The 16,601-nt window shown below is 40.0% G+C and overlaps 1 protein-coding gene across 1 annotated transcript in view; it reads right to left on the reverse strand.

Annotated features, from left to right (window-relative positions):
- The window catches only part of CDH2 (cadherin 2), a 147,415-nt gene that overhangs the window by 33,466 nt on the left and 97,348 nt on the right, over positions 1-16,601 (reverse strand). Inside the window, exons 3-6 of the mRNA XM_063130668.1 lie at positions 8,744-8,961; positions 5,272-5,418; positions 2,256-2,411; positions 672-816 (exon numbers count right to left, since the gene is read on the reverse strand). Coding sequence (XP_062986738.1) covers positions 672-816; positions 2,256-2,411; positions 5,272-5,418; positions 8,744-8,961 — 666 coding nt within the window. The remainder of the gene's footprint in view (positions 1-671; positions 817-2,255; positions 2,412-5,271; positions 5,419-8,743; positions 8,962-16,601) is intronic.

Here is a 16,601-nt window from a genome sequence, read left to right on the forward strand (position 1 = left end):
TGATGATAAATATGCCTGTTGGGGGCTGATCAGCTCCTGGTCCAGTAACGCTGTAAATAAAGAAGAAGAGCGCACGAACGATTGTGCACAAAAGGTGGTGTTTTTTTTTTAATTTTAAATGAATTAAAATTAATTGATCCTGATCCTGAGGAGCTCTGCACACCGTGCGCGGCTCCCGGCTCCTTGCGAGGAACCGGGACAAACCGTGACACCCACACACACGTTCTGCAGTCTGGGGATCATTCCTCTCTGCTCCCAGGATCCCCTGTGCATCATGTGGATGCACAGGGACGATACCGGGAATCGCCCCAGGATTTCGCCCTGTCTAGCCACGGCCTAGTAGGGCAGCAGCATTTGTGCCTGAAAAATGCTGCTACATCAGCATCCATGCAGGACAGTGAGGCATGACTGCTTGGGTTTGTCTCCATGACACACATTATATATGCAACAGTTGCTACCCATACTTGTTAAAGCATGCCTTCTTCTCTGACTGAGCTTCCTTTAAGGAGATTTGATTTCCCTTACTGGGGAGAATACAGTTAAAACGTTAATAGTATGGCTCAAAAAAGTGACTAGATGATATCAGTCTGGGAGAATTTTTAAAAATATGTTTTAATATACTGAAGTTAAAAATTAAATAAATTATTGTTGAAAATTTCCTGATACTTTACCTGGCTTTGATCCTTCAGGGACTGTCCCATTCCAAACCTGGTGTAAGAACTCAGGCCTATTGTCATTCATATCAATGACATTAATAACAATGTCAATGGGATTCTCCACCTGGTTTCCATTTACATCCACAGCATGTGCCCTCAGCTGCAAAAGTCATTAGGAATTGAGAAAACTTGCAAAACATGTCATCAAGCACAGTAATTAGTGTTGCTGACAGGACATATTAAATGGAACTCCATTAACTTGATTTATTTCAGCATCTTCTTTTGTTACCCTCTCTTGGGCACTTCAGCACACTTGAAGGCAGTTTTTTTTTTAAAAAAGCTGCATACTAAACTATCAAACCACAGTAATGAACCCCCACAATACTTAAAAGGTAGCAAAACAAGTCATTAATGCAGATAAACAAAAGTTGCACTTAGTCATAATCTTTTTAAAGTTTAGACAAAAGGTGACTAGGAGAATATGACAGAAGTTTATATATGGTGAGAAGAAAGTGGATGCAGGTACATGTTTTTCTTCTTTTGTCATAATACTAGAGGTCAGGTCATGCAATGAAACTGATTTGCAGGAGATTCAGAACAACACATAAAAGGAAATATTTCTTCACACAGTGCATAATTAATTTTTGGCATCTGCTGCCACAAGATGTTGGTGATGGCCACTAACTTAGATGGGATTGGACAAATTCATGGTGGATAGGTCTGTCACTGGCTATTACTCATGATAAGTATCTGGAACCTCTAGTCTCGTAGGCAGCATGCCACTGATTGACGGTTGTTGGGGAGCAACAACAGGAGGCTATTGACTTCATGCCTTGCTTGTGGTCTTTACAGTTGCACTTGGTTGGACACTGTGGGAAGCAGGATGTTAAACCAGATGGACCTTAGGGTGGACCCAACAATTCCCTTTTTATAGTCTTAATACCTTCTTAACACTAAGCAGACATGACATTTTATATTCAGAAATTCTGGCTCTGCTCCTGCTCCTCTTTGAATAAGGATGAATGGATGGATGGATGGATGGATGGATGGATAGTGGGCCTGTCCATCATCCATCATCTTACCGCAGGGATGGACAACTTATGGCCCTCCAGCTGATGTGAGTTGTAAGCTAAAACCTCTGGCGGGCCACACTTTGCACTATTGCAAGGCATGACATTCTCACAGGCTTATTTACTTTAATTTACAGCACTGTTAAAGGTGAGTCTTTTTCATTTATCAAATGACAATTGTGTCAATTTCATTTTCAGATAGCAATATTACATTAACAGTACATATCTGCTAAATGTACATTGTGATGGTATTTGTAAACAAACACTGAAAACTGAAAATACAAAATACCACATTCTTGTTTTGTGGGTTTTTTTGCCTTATCCATTAAATCAGAACTTAACTTGCTTAACTGTGCCAGCAGCTCCTGTTATTATGTATGAAAAGGAACAATATGTAGAAATGAAAATCCAGTACAAACACTTTAAATCTAAAATGGAGAAAACTACACCAGATGTGCTCTACAAAGTCAAAACAGATGTTAAGATCTTTGATTTTAAAAATCTGGCTCAAAGTATATTAAGAACTTACGTGAAAAGAAGCTATTTGCTCCCGATCTAATGGTTTTGTCACTGACAGTTGACCTGAGATGGGATTGATGATAAAAATGCCTGTTGGGGGCTGATCAGCTCCTGGTCCAGTAACACTGTATCGCAGGGAAAGGCTTTTGTCTCGATCTGACCTGATCTATGTATTAAGAAGATGATGGTTTAGTTAAACACACACCTCTGTAATGGAAAACCCAACACTTCTGTGATAGAATCCAAGACGCAACATATATTTATCAGCTAGGGCTGGTTCAAGTTAACTGGAGGTAGCTAACTTGCTTCCAGTTACAACATTTAGTAGGCCAATAATGCTTCAACAAAGGGTAGCCTCAGGCACATTTGGGATATCTGTAAACAGTTGTGCTTCCAGATAGACAGTGCAGTTGTGCATCTGGGTATTGGATAAGTGGCTGAATTCCACCTCACACAGCAATCCTATTTTTAAAATCTGTATAGTATCACAGTTGGCATAATATCTAACAGTAGGGTGATTGGATATTTTCCTCCATCCAACACAGAAGATAAACATTCCACACATTGGCTTCTGGAGTGTTAGTTACCTCATATATTAACTAGGTAATATGCAGATTTCGCTAGAGGCACAGTCAGCTGGGCTGCTCCCTACTGAAACCATCAGACTGCAAGTCTGCTCTGGCCTCCTTTCCCTAGTCAGTCATTACATTCTCTGAATGGTCAGCCCCATTTTTGCCCTGGCTGGCTTCCAACATTTCCTAGGGAAGTGAGCCCCAGCGGTGTGTGGTATTAGAACACTTTCAGTCATGTAAACACTAACCCATGCACCATAGCTCTTATTACCACCCCTAATAACTACTGTGGTGCTCAGACACGTAAGCACACCAGACAGTTGGTTTACCAACAGTGCTATAATTACTTATGTTTTCAAGCTTTTCTTCTGGCCTGTCTGAGATACTCTGAACTCAAGAAGCAAAGCATTTCAATGCAGAGCAACAAACAGTATGCACAAGCCTCAAATTTCTGTCTACCATTAAAATAGGTACAAAAGTCATTAAGCACTTTATTTTCCCAATTTGCCTCACTAACCCTATCTGCCAGTTCTTTATGACAAGTAATTACATTTGCCTCTAATCTCAGCATAGAAAAAAGGCAAAAACCAAAACACACTCACAAAAAAACACCCTAATGGATTTTCAGTTCTATTCTTCTTCAATTAAAAAAAGAAAAGAAAAAAAGAACTAATTTTGCCTCAGAAACAGAAAAGGCCTTTTCTTATCACATCTCTGGAATTTCTGAACAGGATGTACTTGACGGCTTTTTAAAAATAGCATCTTCACCCTTAACAGCTTTATTTCACACATTGCCAATAAACAGGGCACGCGTAGGGAAAATGTCATTTAAAATCATGTATGTGAAAAATCAGTTTCTTCTTTGCTTACATTCAGATGCAAGTAAATGATTCTGCATTTCTCTGAGAATAATACCTGAAGATATGGCAACCACAGAGGCGCTTGCAATCTCATCAACTGCTGCAGGGAAATACAGAACTCTCAAATTAAACCTCGGTTGACAAGCAAAGACGAAAGCGATTTTGCAATATTTAGTGCCCATAGTGTGTCATTTAATCCATGGTGGATGGTGCTGGAGGAGCGGATGCTACATGGCAACTAAGCTTCAGGAAATATTAAGGAAAGCACAAAACTTTCAGGGTGATGATGTCTGCAGTACACATTGCTTTGAAGAATGGATTTTCTTGCTGGCTCCTGAGGTCAATCAACAATGCAATGAAAGCATATGCACCACACATTGTATAGAAGGAAACTTGTCATATCCACAGCCAGAAACTAGTATAGAGCTGACAAGTGTCAGCCTGCCAACCAAAGCTAGGCAAAAGGGGACACAAACCCTTATAAACACTTCCTTTCCTCTTATGTCGGCATCACCAGCTGATAAAGGACCTTTCTATCCCAGGAAAATGGAGGGATCATCCCTGCCTGCTCCAGGGATGCCCTGTGTGTCATTTGGATGCACAGGGACAATCCCAGGGGAAAAGGCAGGTGGAGAAATGGCCTAATTTTCCGTAAAGAAACAGACATGGTGCCCCAGGTTTCCCTCTTCCACAAACAATCCTAATACTAGCAGAAGGCTGGCGATAACACTACAGCAGTGGCCTTGATCAGTGACGAAGAACTACTGGTTTTAGGAGGATTCTTGAGAAAATGGCTTATCTGGTGTAGTCTGTAAGGGCCTTACAATACTGTGCTCTAGGTTGGCCCTGCCTTCATGACTTAGCTGTTCTTGCTTGGCCACAGCAGAATCAGTTGGCCACTGGTAACAGGGATGGTATTTGAACCCTATCACATAAACCTAGCCATAGATTGTAAATTCACTTTAATTGTACTTATATTTTCAAGCTTTTCTCTCCAGTCATGAGGACTCTACATTTATTTTGATTTGCCCATGCCTTGCACAGGTCTCAGGCTCTTAGGCTACTCCCTCCTCAACCTTCAAGGTAAATACAAAATAAAGGTGTCAACAACCATTTTTAGTGATCAACAATAATGATATTATGTAAAGAATATATCGTGTTCTACTACAATTCAGATGATTTTTGATTATTTAAATCTGGGCAATCTAGTAGCTGATCAATATGAGAATCAACTTGCTATAGTTGGGTAAATCAGGACACCTTTCATTACCTCTGCTCCTTTGATATTCCCTCTCTTTTTCATATACTTCCTCTGCTTTTCCTACTAATAGGGAGTGCAAGGACAAGATTTTAATAGGGTTGTCTCCACCACTTTTTGGGGACTGTTCTCCTCCCACCCCCACAAATAATTTCCAAAGATAGCTTATAACAACTTTACTTCCATTTTCTGCCCTGTAAGCAAAACAAGGAATCTTGTCCCATAGTTTTGGTAAAATATATGGAAATAAAATTTTGATTTTAAGTTTTCACTGAATAGACTCATTCCCAAACACAAACTCATTTCTAAACAACATTCCTCTCTTCGTTGCCTTACCCTAACTAATTCCTGAGGAAAAGGTCCTCTGGAGTTTTCTGGCAAGTTGATTGGAGGGATGACCCAGTCTCGTTTCTGCCTTTGTAAATGGCCACTGTGCTTATTTTGCTGTCTTGGAAATACAATGTCTTCATTTTTCTTTTGCTCCTTTCCATTATGGGAAATGAAAGTAAGCAGAAATTAGTACTAGTGTTAGTAAATATACATACAATTAAAGGTTATGTAGGTGCTATAACATAGGTGTTAAAAAGACTCTGTGCATATTCCCAAACTGTTTACAATATTTACAAAAATGACATGGAATAAACCATTATATGCAACACATTTCTTTTCCTATAACATATTATCTACCTCTTTGTTTTCTAGCAAGATATCTGTAGAGAGAAGATGGAGTTTAAGCAATTTATTATACATCAGTGCTGTAAGCTACCTTATATTCTTTATATTCCAGCTGGAGACTAGTTAATACTGTGCAGAATTTAATAGCACGCCTTTAGATATTTCTCATTAGTTGGAGCTACAGTTCAGGTAATGTGCTACTGTACATTAAATTTAGATCTGGGTGTGCTAAAATATAATTTGAGTTCCAAGGGAAGTTTAATACATAGTAGTAAGGAATGTCTCAAATATTTATGACCCTATTAAATCCCATAGAATTAATGTTGTAATTATTTTAAACCTATGTCAGCCATGATGGATGCTATAGATGACCCACTTTGCACAGTGGGCATTAATCTCTGCAGGGTGTCAACAATTCTTCTCTGCATCTACAAGCATTCTGGCTTTTAGCTCTTGATGCCTGTGTGTGCGCGAAAACATGCTAGCTCACTTCTTCTCTGCATATGGAAGCAGTCTCACTTTTAGCTCTTGATACCTATGTGCATGAAAACATGCTAGCTTGCTTATGCATATGGAAAAAACAAAGGAAAATGCCTTTCTTTGAATCTTTAGAAACAATACCAAATTTACTCAATTAAATGTTATGCAGGCGACGTAAGGTATTTTAACATTATGGAAGCCAGATGTTTTCAACCATTATATATAAGTAACCCTGACTGCTCCACACAAAACAACCTAATTAGGCTAGCTACGAATACTAAAGTTGTGATACTAAGTTGGGAGGAAGCAAGCACAACTGAATCGAACTTACTTATGAGTAAGCATGCTTAGGATCTGCTTGTAAATTAGAAAAGGAACCACAGCAAGCGCTTGTGTATCTATAGGTACCCATACATAGGCCCAGCCCTCTGCTATTGCAGGAGAAGAGTCCCTTGCTGCGGTTCTTCTGGTGGGTTGTGAGATGTACTGAAGAATAATAAGCTGGACTTAGAGCAGGCCTGCACAACTGGTTTTCCATCAATTTACCAAGCTCCTGGTGGGCTGTCCTGCATGATTAGTAGTGGTGGTGGGTGGGGGGAATTGCATTCAGCTTGGGTGTAAAGGCCTTCTTTAGAAGTTTAGTGAGGCACACTTGAGTAATAATGCACCTCACTAAACTTCTAAGCAAAGTCCTGACACCTAAGCTGAATGCAACTCTCTCCCCCGGAGTAAATGTGTGCAGGCCCAATTCAGATTGGGACCACTGCACACTGGAAGGGGAGGATTAAACTCTCCTCCAGTCATTGGGCATGTCTACACCATGCTTTCCCCCCCGGGGTTGTCCCTGGATCATCCCTGTGCATCCAAATGTCGCACAGGGGATCCTGGGGGCAGGCAGGGACAACCACTCCATTTTCCCAGTATAACTTCTTCCCCATTTATCCTGATTTTCCCCACGGTCCTAGGACCATCCTGAGGACCGTAGCTGGTGTGCTGCGTGCTCCCAGGGCCTGAAACACCCATGGGAGTGTGCGACAGCAATTTCGCCATCCCAAGGATGGCGGGGGTGGGGGTGGGGTTGGGGCACATTTTTTTAAACTTACCCTTTTTGCCGCACGTGGGGCTTTTTTCTTCTGGGGAAAAAAAAAGCGGATGCAACATCCCTCCTTACTTCCAGGACGTCTCGCTGCTGCCAAGACGCTGGGGGAGGCTTGCAGAAGTGGGTAAGTCCGTGATCCTCCCCCCTCCCTCCTATTTATTTATTTATTGCATTTATATACCGCCCCATAGCCGAAGCTCTGTGGACGGTTTAGGTGTAGACAAGCCCCTTCACTTCCCTCCTTTTAAAGCCTGCATTGACACCAATGGAGGTGTTTGTCTTTTTTCTTTAACTTTGGGAAGTAAACGGTCAGGAAAAGGTTTAATCCTCACTTTCTTGTGCACGGTGATCCTAATCCGAACAGGGGCTGCACACGCTTATTATGGATTAAAAAGAAAGGCAGGGCTCAACTACACACTACATAATTAAAAGTAATGTGTAGCTTGGCCCACACTCATGTCAGTGAAAGCGGACAGCGTGCAACATTGAAGCGAGGACCCTGTTCAGCAAAGATTTTCTGTGTCAGGATTTGCCCATGCTCAGGAGCAGAGCACTAGTTATTTAAAGTTCAAATCACATGCTGCTTCACAATGGGACATGAGGCTGAGAAGTTCTGCTGAATCAAACACATCCGTTCTGAAGACAACATTTTACATCTAATGGCTGTCAGTTTTAATTCTGTTGTGGCCACATCTATCAAGATAAACATCTTTTATAAGTTGTGCAAGTGGCTGTTAGGAAAAGGATAAGTATATAAGCTGTACATATTGATTTTATACTGGTAGCAAGGCTGAGCAACATCTGTGTACATCAGCGTCCCCCAACTTGATATCTTGCAGATGTGTTGGACTGTAACTCCTATAATTCCTAGCCAATCCAGTATCCTCCAGATGTGTTGGTCATTCCCTGCCAGCATGACTAATGGTCATGCTGACGGGGAATGACCAATGCATCTGGAGGATACCAAATTGGGGAAGGTTGCTCTTCACCTTGGGTTACAGCAATTTCTACAGGAGGGACTCTCCTCCCTGCAGGCAGCCCTGGAATCATGAATAATTTACACACACGCACACCACATTGCAATTTGACTATTGAGGACAAAGGCAAAGCCAATATTCCCTGCTAAAACGCTTTCCTGTTTCAGCTGTAAATCGGCAGTTCCACTGTAATAAACTTGATTGATGGGTCCGAGAAGAGAATTGTTTATTTTGTGGTTATATTTAACTGCTTAAATAAACACTGTAACGCTTTCAGGCGTTTAAAGTACAGGAATGACCACTTCCAATTTAAATCTGGATAGAAATGTATTGGCTTGTTTAAAAAAATACCTTGTAAAAACACAAAGCCCAAATGTAAATAACATTAGCATTCTGATCAAACTACGTTTTCCAAGCATTCCGTGGGATAGCATGGTGAAAAAACAGATAAAGGAATGTTATTTTTAAACTTAACAATTATTTATCCATTTAGTTACCCATTAAACTAAAATGGTTTTGGATCAAATCTGAAACCTCTTCTCCAATATAACCTCAAAGGCATATTAGTCTGTTTTACCTTCGCTGAATCCTCTGGCTCCAGAGCTAGTTTCACCGCCACTTGCCATTGTTCCTCAGTTTCTTTGTCGTTAGCATATAGTAGGAATTCTGCAGGTTCTGGAGAAAGTTGAAAGCTTCTAGCTGCATACACCACACCATCTTCCCCCACTCTAAAATTGGCTGGCGCACTGCTTTCAAAATAGACTTTTCTGCTTCCTTCACAGCTTCTAAACCTTACTGTAAACACACAAAACACAACATCAAAGATCAAAAGGGATGTAAAAGCATGTTCTAGTGCAAGCTGGATTATTTGCTGCAATTAGGTCAATATCAATATTCTCCTCCATTAAAGGGTTCTTTCCAAGGACAAATTAAAAAACTTGCAACCTTTCACCATTATAAGACGTGCATATTGTCTTATAATGCATGTCCTTATATAAATAAATAAATGAGGAAGAAAATAAAAATTAAAGCACCCATTTCCCATTGAGACATTATCTATGAACCACACAGCCCAGTAGGATCTCATATGCAAGTCCTATTGAATTAATGGGAGTTGTAACCATTCCCCTCCCCCACAACCTGTCCATAAGCAATTCCAAAGTTCCCTCTTGTCTTTCTTACTCTGGAACAAGAAACCCTGCCAGGGGAAGTGTTGCCAAGAGGCCCTGCATAGCTAAGGCTCTTTGGGTGCCTTGGCCACACAACGGCCAAACAATCACCTGCTTTCAACCCAATTTGGAAATAGTGGAGATGATCAGGCAACTGCCTGGATGATCCCTGCCCACATTTGCAGCTTCAAGCTGGGAAAGACTAGCCGCTGGTCATGCTTGCCAGAGCATGTGGTGAGCAGTGGGGACTTATGCAAGGGCTGTATTTTTCTTTCATTTCAACAGGATTGACATAAAAACAGTTCCTGCTGAATTGTGTCCTTTACATAACTGATGCTGAATATTCCTCCCTAATTAATGAAAATTAAACTTAGCCCCTTGAGTGGGCATTTACTCCTACACAACTTCAGGATAGCCATCAATCTAGAACTTCAAGCATCTCAACACATACGTTTAACATTACATAGGAGTTGCCCTGCAAGCAACTACTGAACTCGTATAAATGGAAATGAAGTATAGAAAAAAATGGCAGCTGGAGCTTGTGACCTTAAAAACAACAATCCTTAAGAAAGCGCTATTGATTTTCATGTGATTAGCTTATCTATTTGAAGAAAGATTACCAAACACGCAAGTTTCAATATGAAAATTTAGAACTCACAAAAAAGCATCTCAGATTTATTATATATCATTAAACAAAAAAACCCTACGGTTTACAAAACAACATTAAGGCTCTACAGTTTTCAACAAAGCACCAAAAAGCAGGGAAATTGGGAGATAAGGCTCATAAGCCTTAACGCCACATCCTCCCTAAGGAGGCAGAAAGTGCCAGTGAAATTCTCATTCTCCCAAAGCAGATAAACCATGAGGACAGGATGGAGACTATGGCCTTAGCTAAACGGGGCTTTATCATGGGACGAACCCCGGGATTGTCCCTCTGCATCCACATGATGCCCAGGGGATCCGGGAGGGATCATCCCTCCCTTGCCCTGGGATAGAGTCCTACACTTTGGGCCAGGTTTTTCCACGGTCCTGGGCTGAGCCCAAAACCGCGGAATATGTGGCCTGTTGCTGTGGTTTGACCTGGCTCCGTGCGATTACTCTACTGGGGGTAGGGTGGGGGGAGCGGGAATTTATTTATTTTTTTAAAAAAAACCTTACCTTTTGCGCACGAGCAATGGTGCGCTCCGGTCGCTATAAAAAAATGACGGGCGCAACGCCTTTCCTCCTGAGGTTGTCGCGCCTCACGTGTAAACGGAGGAGGGATCTCGTGATAATCACATCACGGGATCTTCCCTCCTCCATCGCGTGATAAGAGGTAGGTCTAGCTAAGGCCTATGATATGCAGAGGTGGCTGTGGGGTTGTGGAAAACTGATGACGAACAACTTAGGGCCACCTACTTTTTGTTTTTGTTTAGAGCAGCCCTTCCCCAACTTGGTGCTCTCCAAAGGAGTTGGACTACAACTACCATCATTGCAAGTCAGTATGTCCCATGGTCAGGAATGATGGGACTTGTATTCTCAAACATAAGTGTACTCAGAAGTAAATTTAATTTGTCTTCAATGGGGCTTACTCCCAAGTAAGTTTGCTGAGGGTCTTATGTCCACTTAACCCATTGCAGGTCTTAAAAATGCCCCGTATGACAAGCTAGCTCATCATGGACAGCTCAGTGCACCTAAACGCTATGGCTTTACTTGTTGTGTGAACCCAAACATTTTCTGCATCGATAAAAGGAGATCAGGCTGTATCTTTTGTGCACACCAAATTTAGATGGGAAGCCAGCTTCTCTTGAGGTTGAACTGAATTATCTGCATGTTTCAATCCAAGAATGATTTGAAAAAGACTATCTGTTCCTTCCTGTTGAACAACAAAAAATACCAACAGAAAGCCATCATCTCTCTTTTACACCCCCCCCCCAATTACCCCTTTATAATGGTAGAATGCTTTATCTACTCTCCGACCTTAACTACAGGGACATTGCTGTGTCCCTGTAAATATATCATGTGAAAGCATCTGCTTGCATAAAAGAGGAGTTTCAAGAAAAAGCAAAATCTATAAACAACAGGTAGCAAGAACCATGATTCAACTATTTTAAAGAAGTATATATATATATTGAACTTTAGACATACACAGAACCATAATGTCAGGTAGCGCCACCCCTCATAATCTGTAAAAGAAGCATCTTCTTATAGGCTTGAGGGTAGCTAGGTATCTCATACTATAAGGTACCATTTGAACAACCTCTGACTGGACGATTCCAATGTGAAATATGGGACTTCATATGAAATGGAGGTGAATGGGGATTGTTTTCATTTTTGTCGATCTCTCAATATAGTTGAATAACTAAAAAGGGAAGCTGGTGCCTTCCTCATTGATATTCTTCCTTCAGGCAAATTGAATGCTATGAAATTCAATGAAAATGGCTCTCTTTTGACAGCCCCTTGCTGAAAATGTATAAAATTGTCAGTGCCCTGGCAGAAGTATTCTCCTCTGCAAAGAGTACATATTAACAAATTATACTGATATATATAACTAGCCATAATTAAATTACATTTTGTACTGTAGGTAGTTTTTACTCTCCTGCCAGGCTATTAGCTTTATAAATATGATTCTGATCAGTTAGTGTAATATGTTTTAGCATTCAACAAGGAAGAATAATTATCACTTTTCAATTAGTGTTAGTGGTCAGACTTTGTAGAAACATTAAGGAAACATTTTTCTTCTATAGAAACAGACATTATTAATGCTAATATTTCCTAAACTAATTGAAAGGGATGGGAAGTTCTGAAACGTTATTTATAGCACTGTAACGTCTATCATTTATCTTAACATTTACTCTTCAAAAAGATGGAAAACACTGGTGCACTTAAGATCATGAAAGTATAAAAATCACCAATGTGATGTTACTAATCTTTATAAATAGCATACAAATAAATCACATGTTAATGAAGTCAGAATATCATTTAAGGTTTTTAAAAAATTAAAACTATGCTTTATCATTACTTCACTTTAATTCCAACACCTGACAACACCTTCCCTCTAAATGTAATATTACAATGCATTGTCGTTCATTCAGAAGTGCAAAGTAACTTCATTTATATAGCACATTTCAGGTGTCCAAAGAATTGCACTTCCATTCTATTGGTAATAATTACAACCATCCTGTAAAGCAGTCCATTATTGGACATAGGGCTTGCAACTGCGTGAGAGAATAGTGGCCTGAATTGGTGGTCAAGGTGAAATCTGAACTAGGAACTTTGTTTGCCACGGCCCCATCTATTAAGCTTTCAACATGGACACCAGGATTTAGAGAACACTCAAAACGTGGGGCACAAAGACCAAAAATAAAGTAAAAAACCCTTACTATGCAGAATTGAAGTACTTCAAATGGAGACCTGCAACAAAACATTGCAGTATATTCTCAGCATTTACCAAGATTTCTCCTGTTCAGCGCCGTTTGGGACTTGCAGAGGACACTTACTTCTTTCCCACTGTACTATATAGTCCCGCCCCCCACTTACATTTGGTTTAGCACTAGCCATCACAGTGTTCAGTAAAATCGAAAACACTTAAAAAGAAGGTCTTTATCAGCCCTCCAAGCACAAGGAGGGAGGGAGCTTGCTGAACCTTTTATGGCAAGAGGCTCTACTCCATAAGCTCCTTGGAGGAAGGGTTTCATACAAACATAATACATATACAAAATTAAGCCTCAGCTATGTTAAGCGCTGACATGTTGAATCATGGTTGCGATAGGCCTTTCATACAAATGTTTCACCATAAGCACATTTGAATGTAGGTATCAGCTCAAATAAAAAATAGCACACACCTAAAAGCTGAGTTAATTGCTTTTCAGAAAATATGCAACATAAATCAATGTAGGCTGATTTGTTTTTATCTTGTGTGACGCAGATCCTGTGGGTTGTATCTGCCTCCACTGATCCCTTACCCTTGGGCCCAAGCCCCCTCACATTCTCTAATCACAATGGAAGTAAGTTAACAATGGAAGAAGTGCAAACTAATATATACTGTACAACTACACCACACGTTCCAGTGTCTTTGTAGCATTATACATGGTCATCTTATTAATTCTGATATGCAACAAATGAAACCGTATGTACTGAGGTGTAAAGTACAAAAACATAGTACTAAGCATGCAATCTCATTTAGAGTACACTAGAGAACTAAACCATTTACACTCGTATCTAACAATATGAATAATTCATAATAGTTGTAAAATTCGTTTCTAATCTCATGTACCTTACCAGTAATCTTCAATTAACCAGCTTCATTTATCAGGCAATTAAAGTATATGTTCAGCAACTCTATTATCGTGTTGTATCTCTAGCTCATATATTCCTTTTTGTCCCTCTCTCTTTTTGTTTTGGTAAAAGTCAGACAATTTTCCCCCTTTGACCAGCAGCCCCAAATCGACGTTAAGAAGGTTTGCCTTGGTAGGGATGAATTATGTTTGGAGGGGGGAATGGGAACATATGCATTTCTCTGTATTGTGGCCAAGGAATATTGAATAAGGACAACGTGAAACCTGGTGTTCTGCTGGCGGCACATACTATTGGTCTATGTGTATAGGTTTGTGCTGGTTCACTGAAAACTCCAGCCTACGAAGATACCAAATAGCACTGTCAAGAAACCTATTACGAAATATCAAATTAGGTAGATAGTTGGGAACATGATGGACGTAGAGCTGGGAAGAATAATTCACCCATGTGCTACTCTAAAGACATCTCTCACCATGGAGACAGCTAGGCTAGTGCAATCCTAAATGCCAAACATTTGGTAGTAATCTTTTATAATGGGATTATACTGCAGGCTAGATTTGTTCTGGCTGTCAAGTACAGGATGTTGCTGGAGCAGCAAAGGGGCAAGTATTATTGCAGCTACACATATTGGTATGGTAGTACTGTGATGGCAGAAAGAATGGCGATATGAACAGAGTAAATGCAGAGAAACATAATTTTTAAACTAATTGAATTGGAAACAAGTAAGAGAATGGGAGGGGGGAATTAATTGTAGTTACTAATTCCATGCTGACAGCCAAGGAAAGAATGAGAACATTAACAGTTGAGGAAGAAAAGGAAAGGATCGAATGTGGAGATGTTGAAGCAGGATTTGTTAATGCCCTGGATGTTACAGGAGAAAGAAAAGAAAATGTGCAAGGCACACATGATGTTAAACATATAGGGCCAGTTCAGAGGACATTGCAAACCATGGCTTTCACCATGGTGGTTAAGCCAGAAAGCCAGACTGTGTTCAGAAGATACCTTAAACCATGGCTTTAACCACAGTGAATAAGGCTTTTTGTTTTATTCACCGTGGTTAAAGATATGGTTTAAGGTGTCTTCTGAACACAGCCCAGCTTTGGCTTAACCACCGTGGTTAAAGCGATGGTTTAAGGTGTCTTTTGAACAGGGCCATTGATGGGTGCTGCCTGCTTCTTTTAAAGCTGTAAACAGCAGCTGTTAGGGGGCAAGGGACAATCAGGACTGGCAACAGAAAATGTAGAAGGGGAAGTAACCACACTGCAATTCTGATAAAAACCCCCAAAACAAAACAGAATGCCTCCCAAAACTCTATTTGGTCCAAGAAAGGAGCTGCCATTGGTGCCAATGGGAATTTCCCTCCAGTGCCAAACAGCAGGTTCTTTGGAAGGGGAGGAATTTTCATCATGAATGCAATGTCAGATGAAAAGGTTATACGCTCCCCTCACCATGTGCTGTAGTCCCAATCCTGATGCGGGTGGGGGCCAGTTACGGCTATTTGCAATTTTAGAAAAAGATACATGCAATGCCAAACTATGTATTTAATGTCCTCTGTAGTTTGGCCTTAAGATGAATGATGACCCTTTGTTTGTGTGCTTGGAAAAGAGGAGATAGTAACTCTGACAGTGACAGAGAAGTAGGGATTTTGAATGGATGGGAAGGACTCATTAATAAATTGATGTAATCAGAAACAGAGGATTGCACAGAATATGAAATAGCAAGTCTGGAAAAAAACCATTTACCAATTTACAGCATAAAATTAGCAGTTTTAACCATAAAGCTGAATGACAACACCCACCGAGTTAGTGTAAAGAAGGGAGGCCCAAATGTCACATGATCTTGACAGAGAGTGATAGAAAGAGGCAGAGTGACCAAATGGGAAACGGGACAGGGAAAATGGAAAGATCATGTTCCTTTTATTTCTAATAGCACTCTTTGTAGAAAATATATACATAAGACTACATATAGTTTCATTTCCCTCTCTATTTTAATAGTCCTTTGGACCTTATTGCACTAACTATTTAGGTTGCAATTCTACATTGACTTACTTAGGAGTAAGTCTCATTGAACTGAATGAAACTTACTTCTGAGTAGACTTGCGCAGGATTGCACAATAATGTTAGGCTGAAATCCTATAGTCACTTACCTGGAAGTAAGCCCCACTTAATTCCAAGAAACGTATTACTGAGTAGGCATGCATAGGATTGTGTTGCTAATGTAATTATTTCAAATGTCTATGGTTCTGCAAACAATCTGAAATGTTTAAGCAATAATCTGTTCATCTGAGTATACAGCTTTTAATAACCTTTTGCAAAATGGGACTCTCAGAAATATCTGTTAGGCAAATCAAAACCTGTAACACATATACAGTTATTTAGTTTAGAATTATCATATATTCTGATACACTCCGGAAACCTTGTGGTCCCAATTTTTGAAATTCATGAGAATTTCTTATGACAAAACTTTCATATTATCTTAAAGCAATTTCACAAAAGACAATATTACAGTATGTGTCAGTTTCCCAAGTAGGTACAATATAATAAATATTTCAAGAATTGGCATAGTAATTCAATATATGATTTGAGTTTATATTCAAAGTTAAATTGCTAGGGGTGCTAGATATTACTACAGGAGGAGGAAGAAGGTGAAGAATATAGTTTTATTTTTCAAAAGTGCATTTTCAGCTATTCGTTTTCTTTTTGTAACAAGAAGAAAATGTGAGATCGTAGTGTTAAATCATGCCTTGCAGCCAATTTTATTCAAACAACATTTTATAGTCTGTGCTATTCCCCCCCCCCCGCCCTCCCTGAGCTAATTAAATCAACATCAATGGACTATTTTAAAAGCTACCTGTGTAAGGGAAAGTACAATCACAAAAATGTTCCATCCTCTTACTCACAGTGAAAAGTCATTCACACATCTTTACTAAAACATGCTACCTAGTTCCACTTCCCATAATCCTCTTTGCTTATTGAACAAAGTCATCATAGG

This window comes from Elgaria multicarinata, chromosome 7, assembly GCF_023053635.1.
Source record: "Elgaria multicarinata webbii isolate HBS135686 ecotype San Diego chromosome 7, rElgMul1.1.pri, whole genome shotgun sequence".
NCBI classification, from domain to species: domain Eukaryota; kingdom Metazoa; phylum Chordata; class Lepidosauria; order Squamata; family Anguidae; genus Elgaria; species Elgaria multicarinata.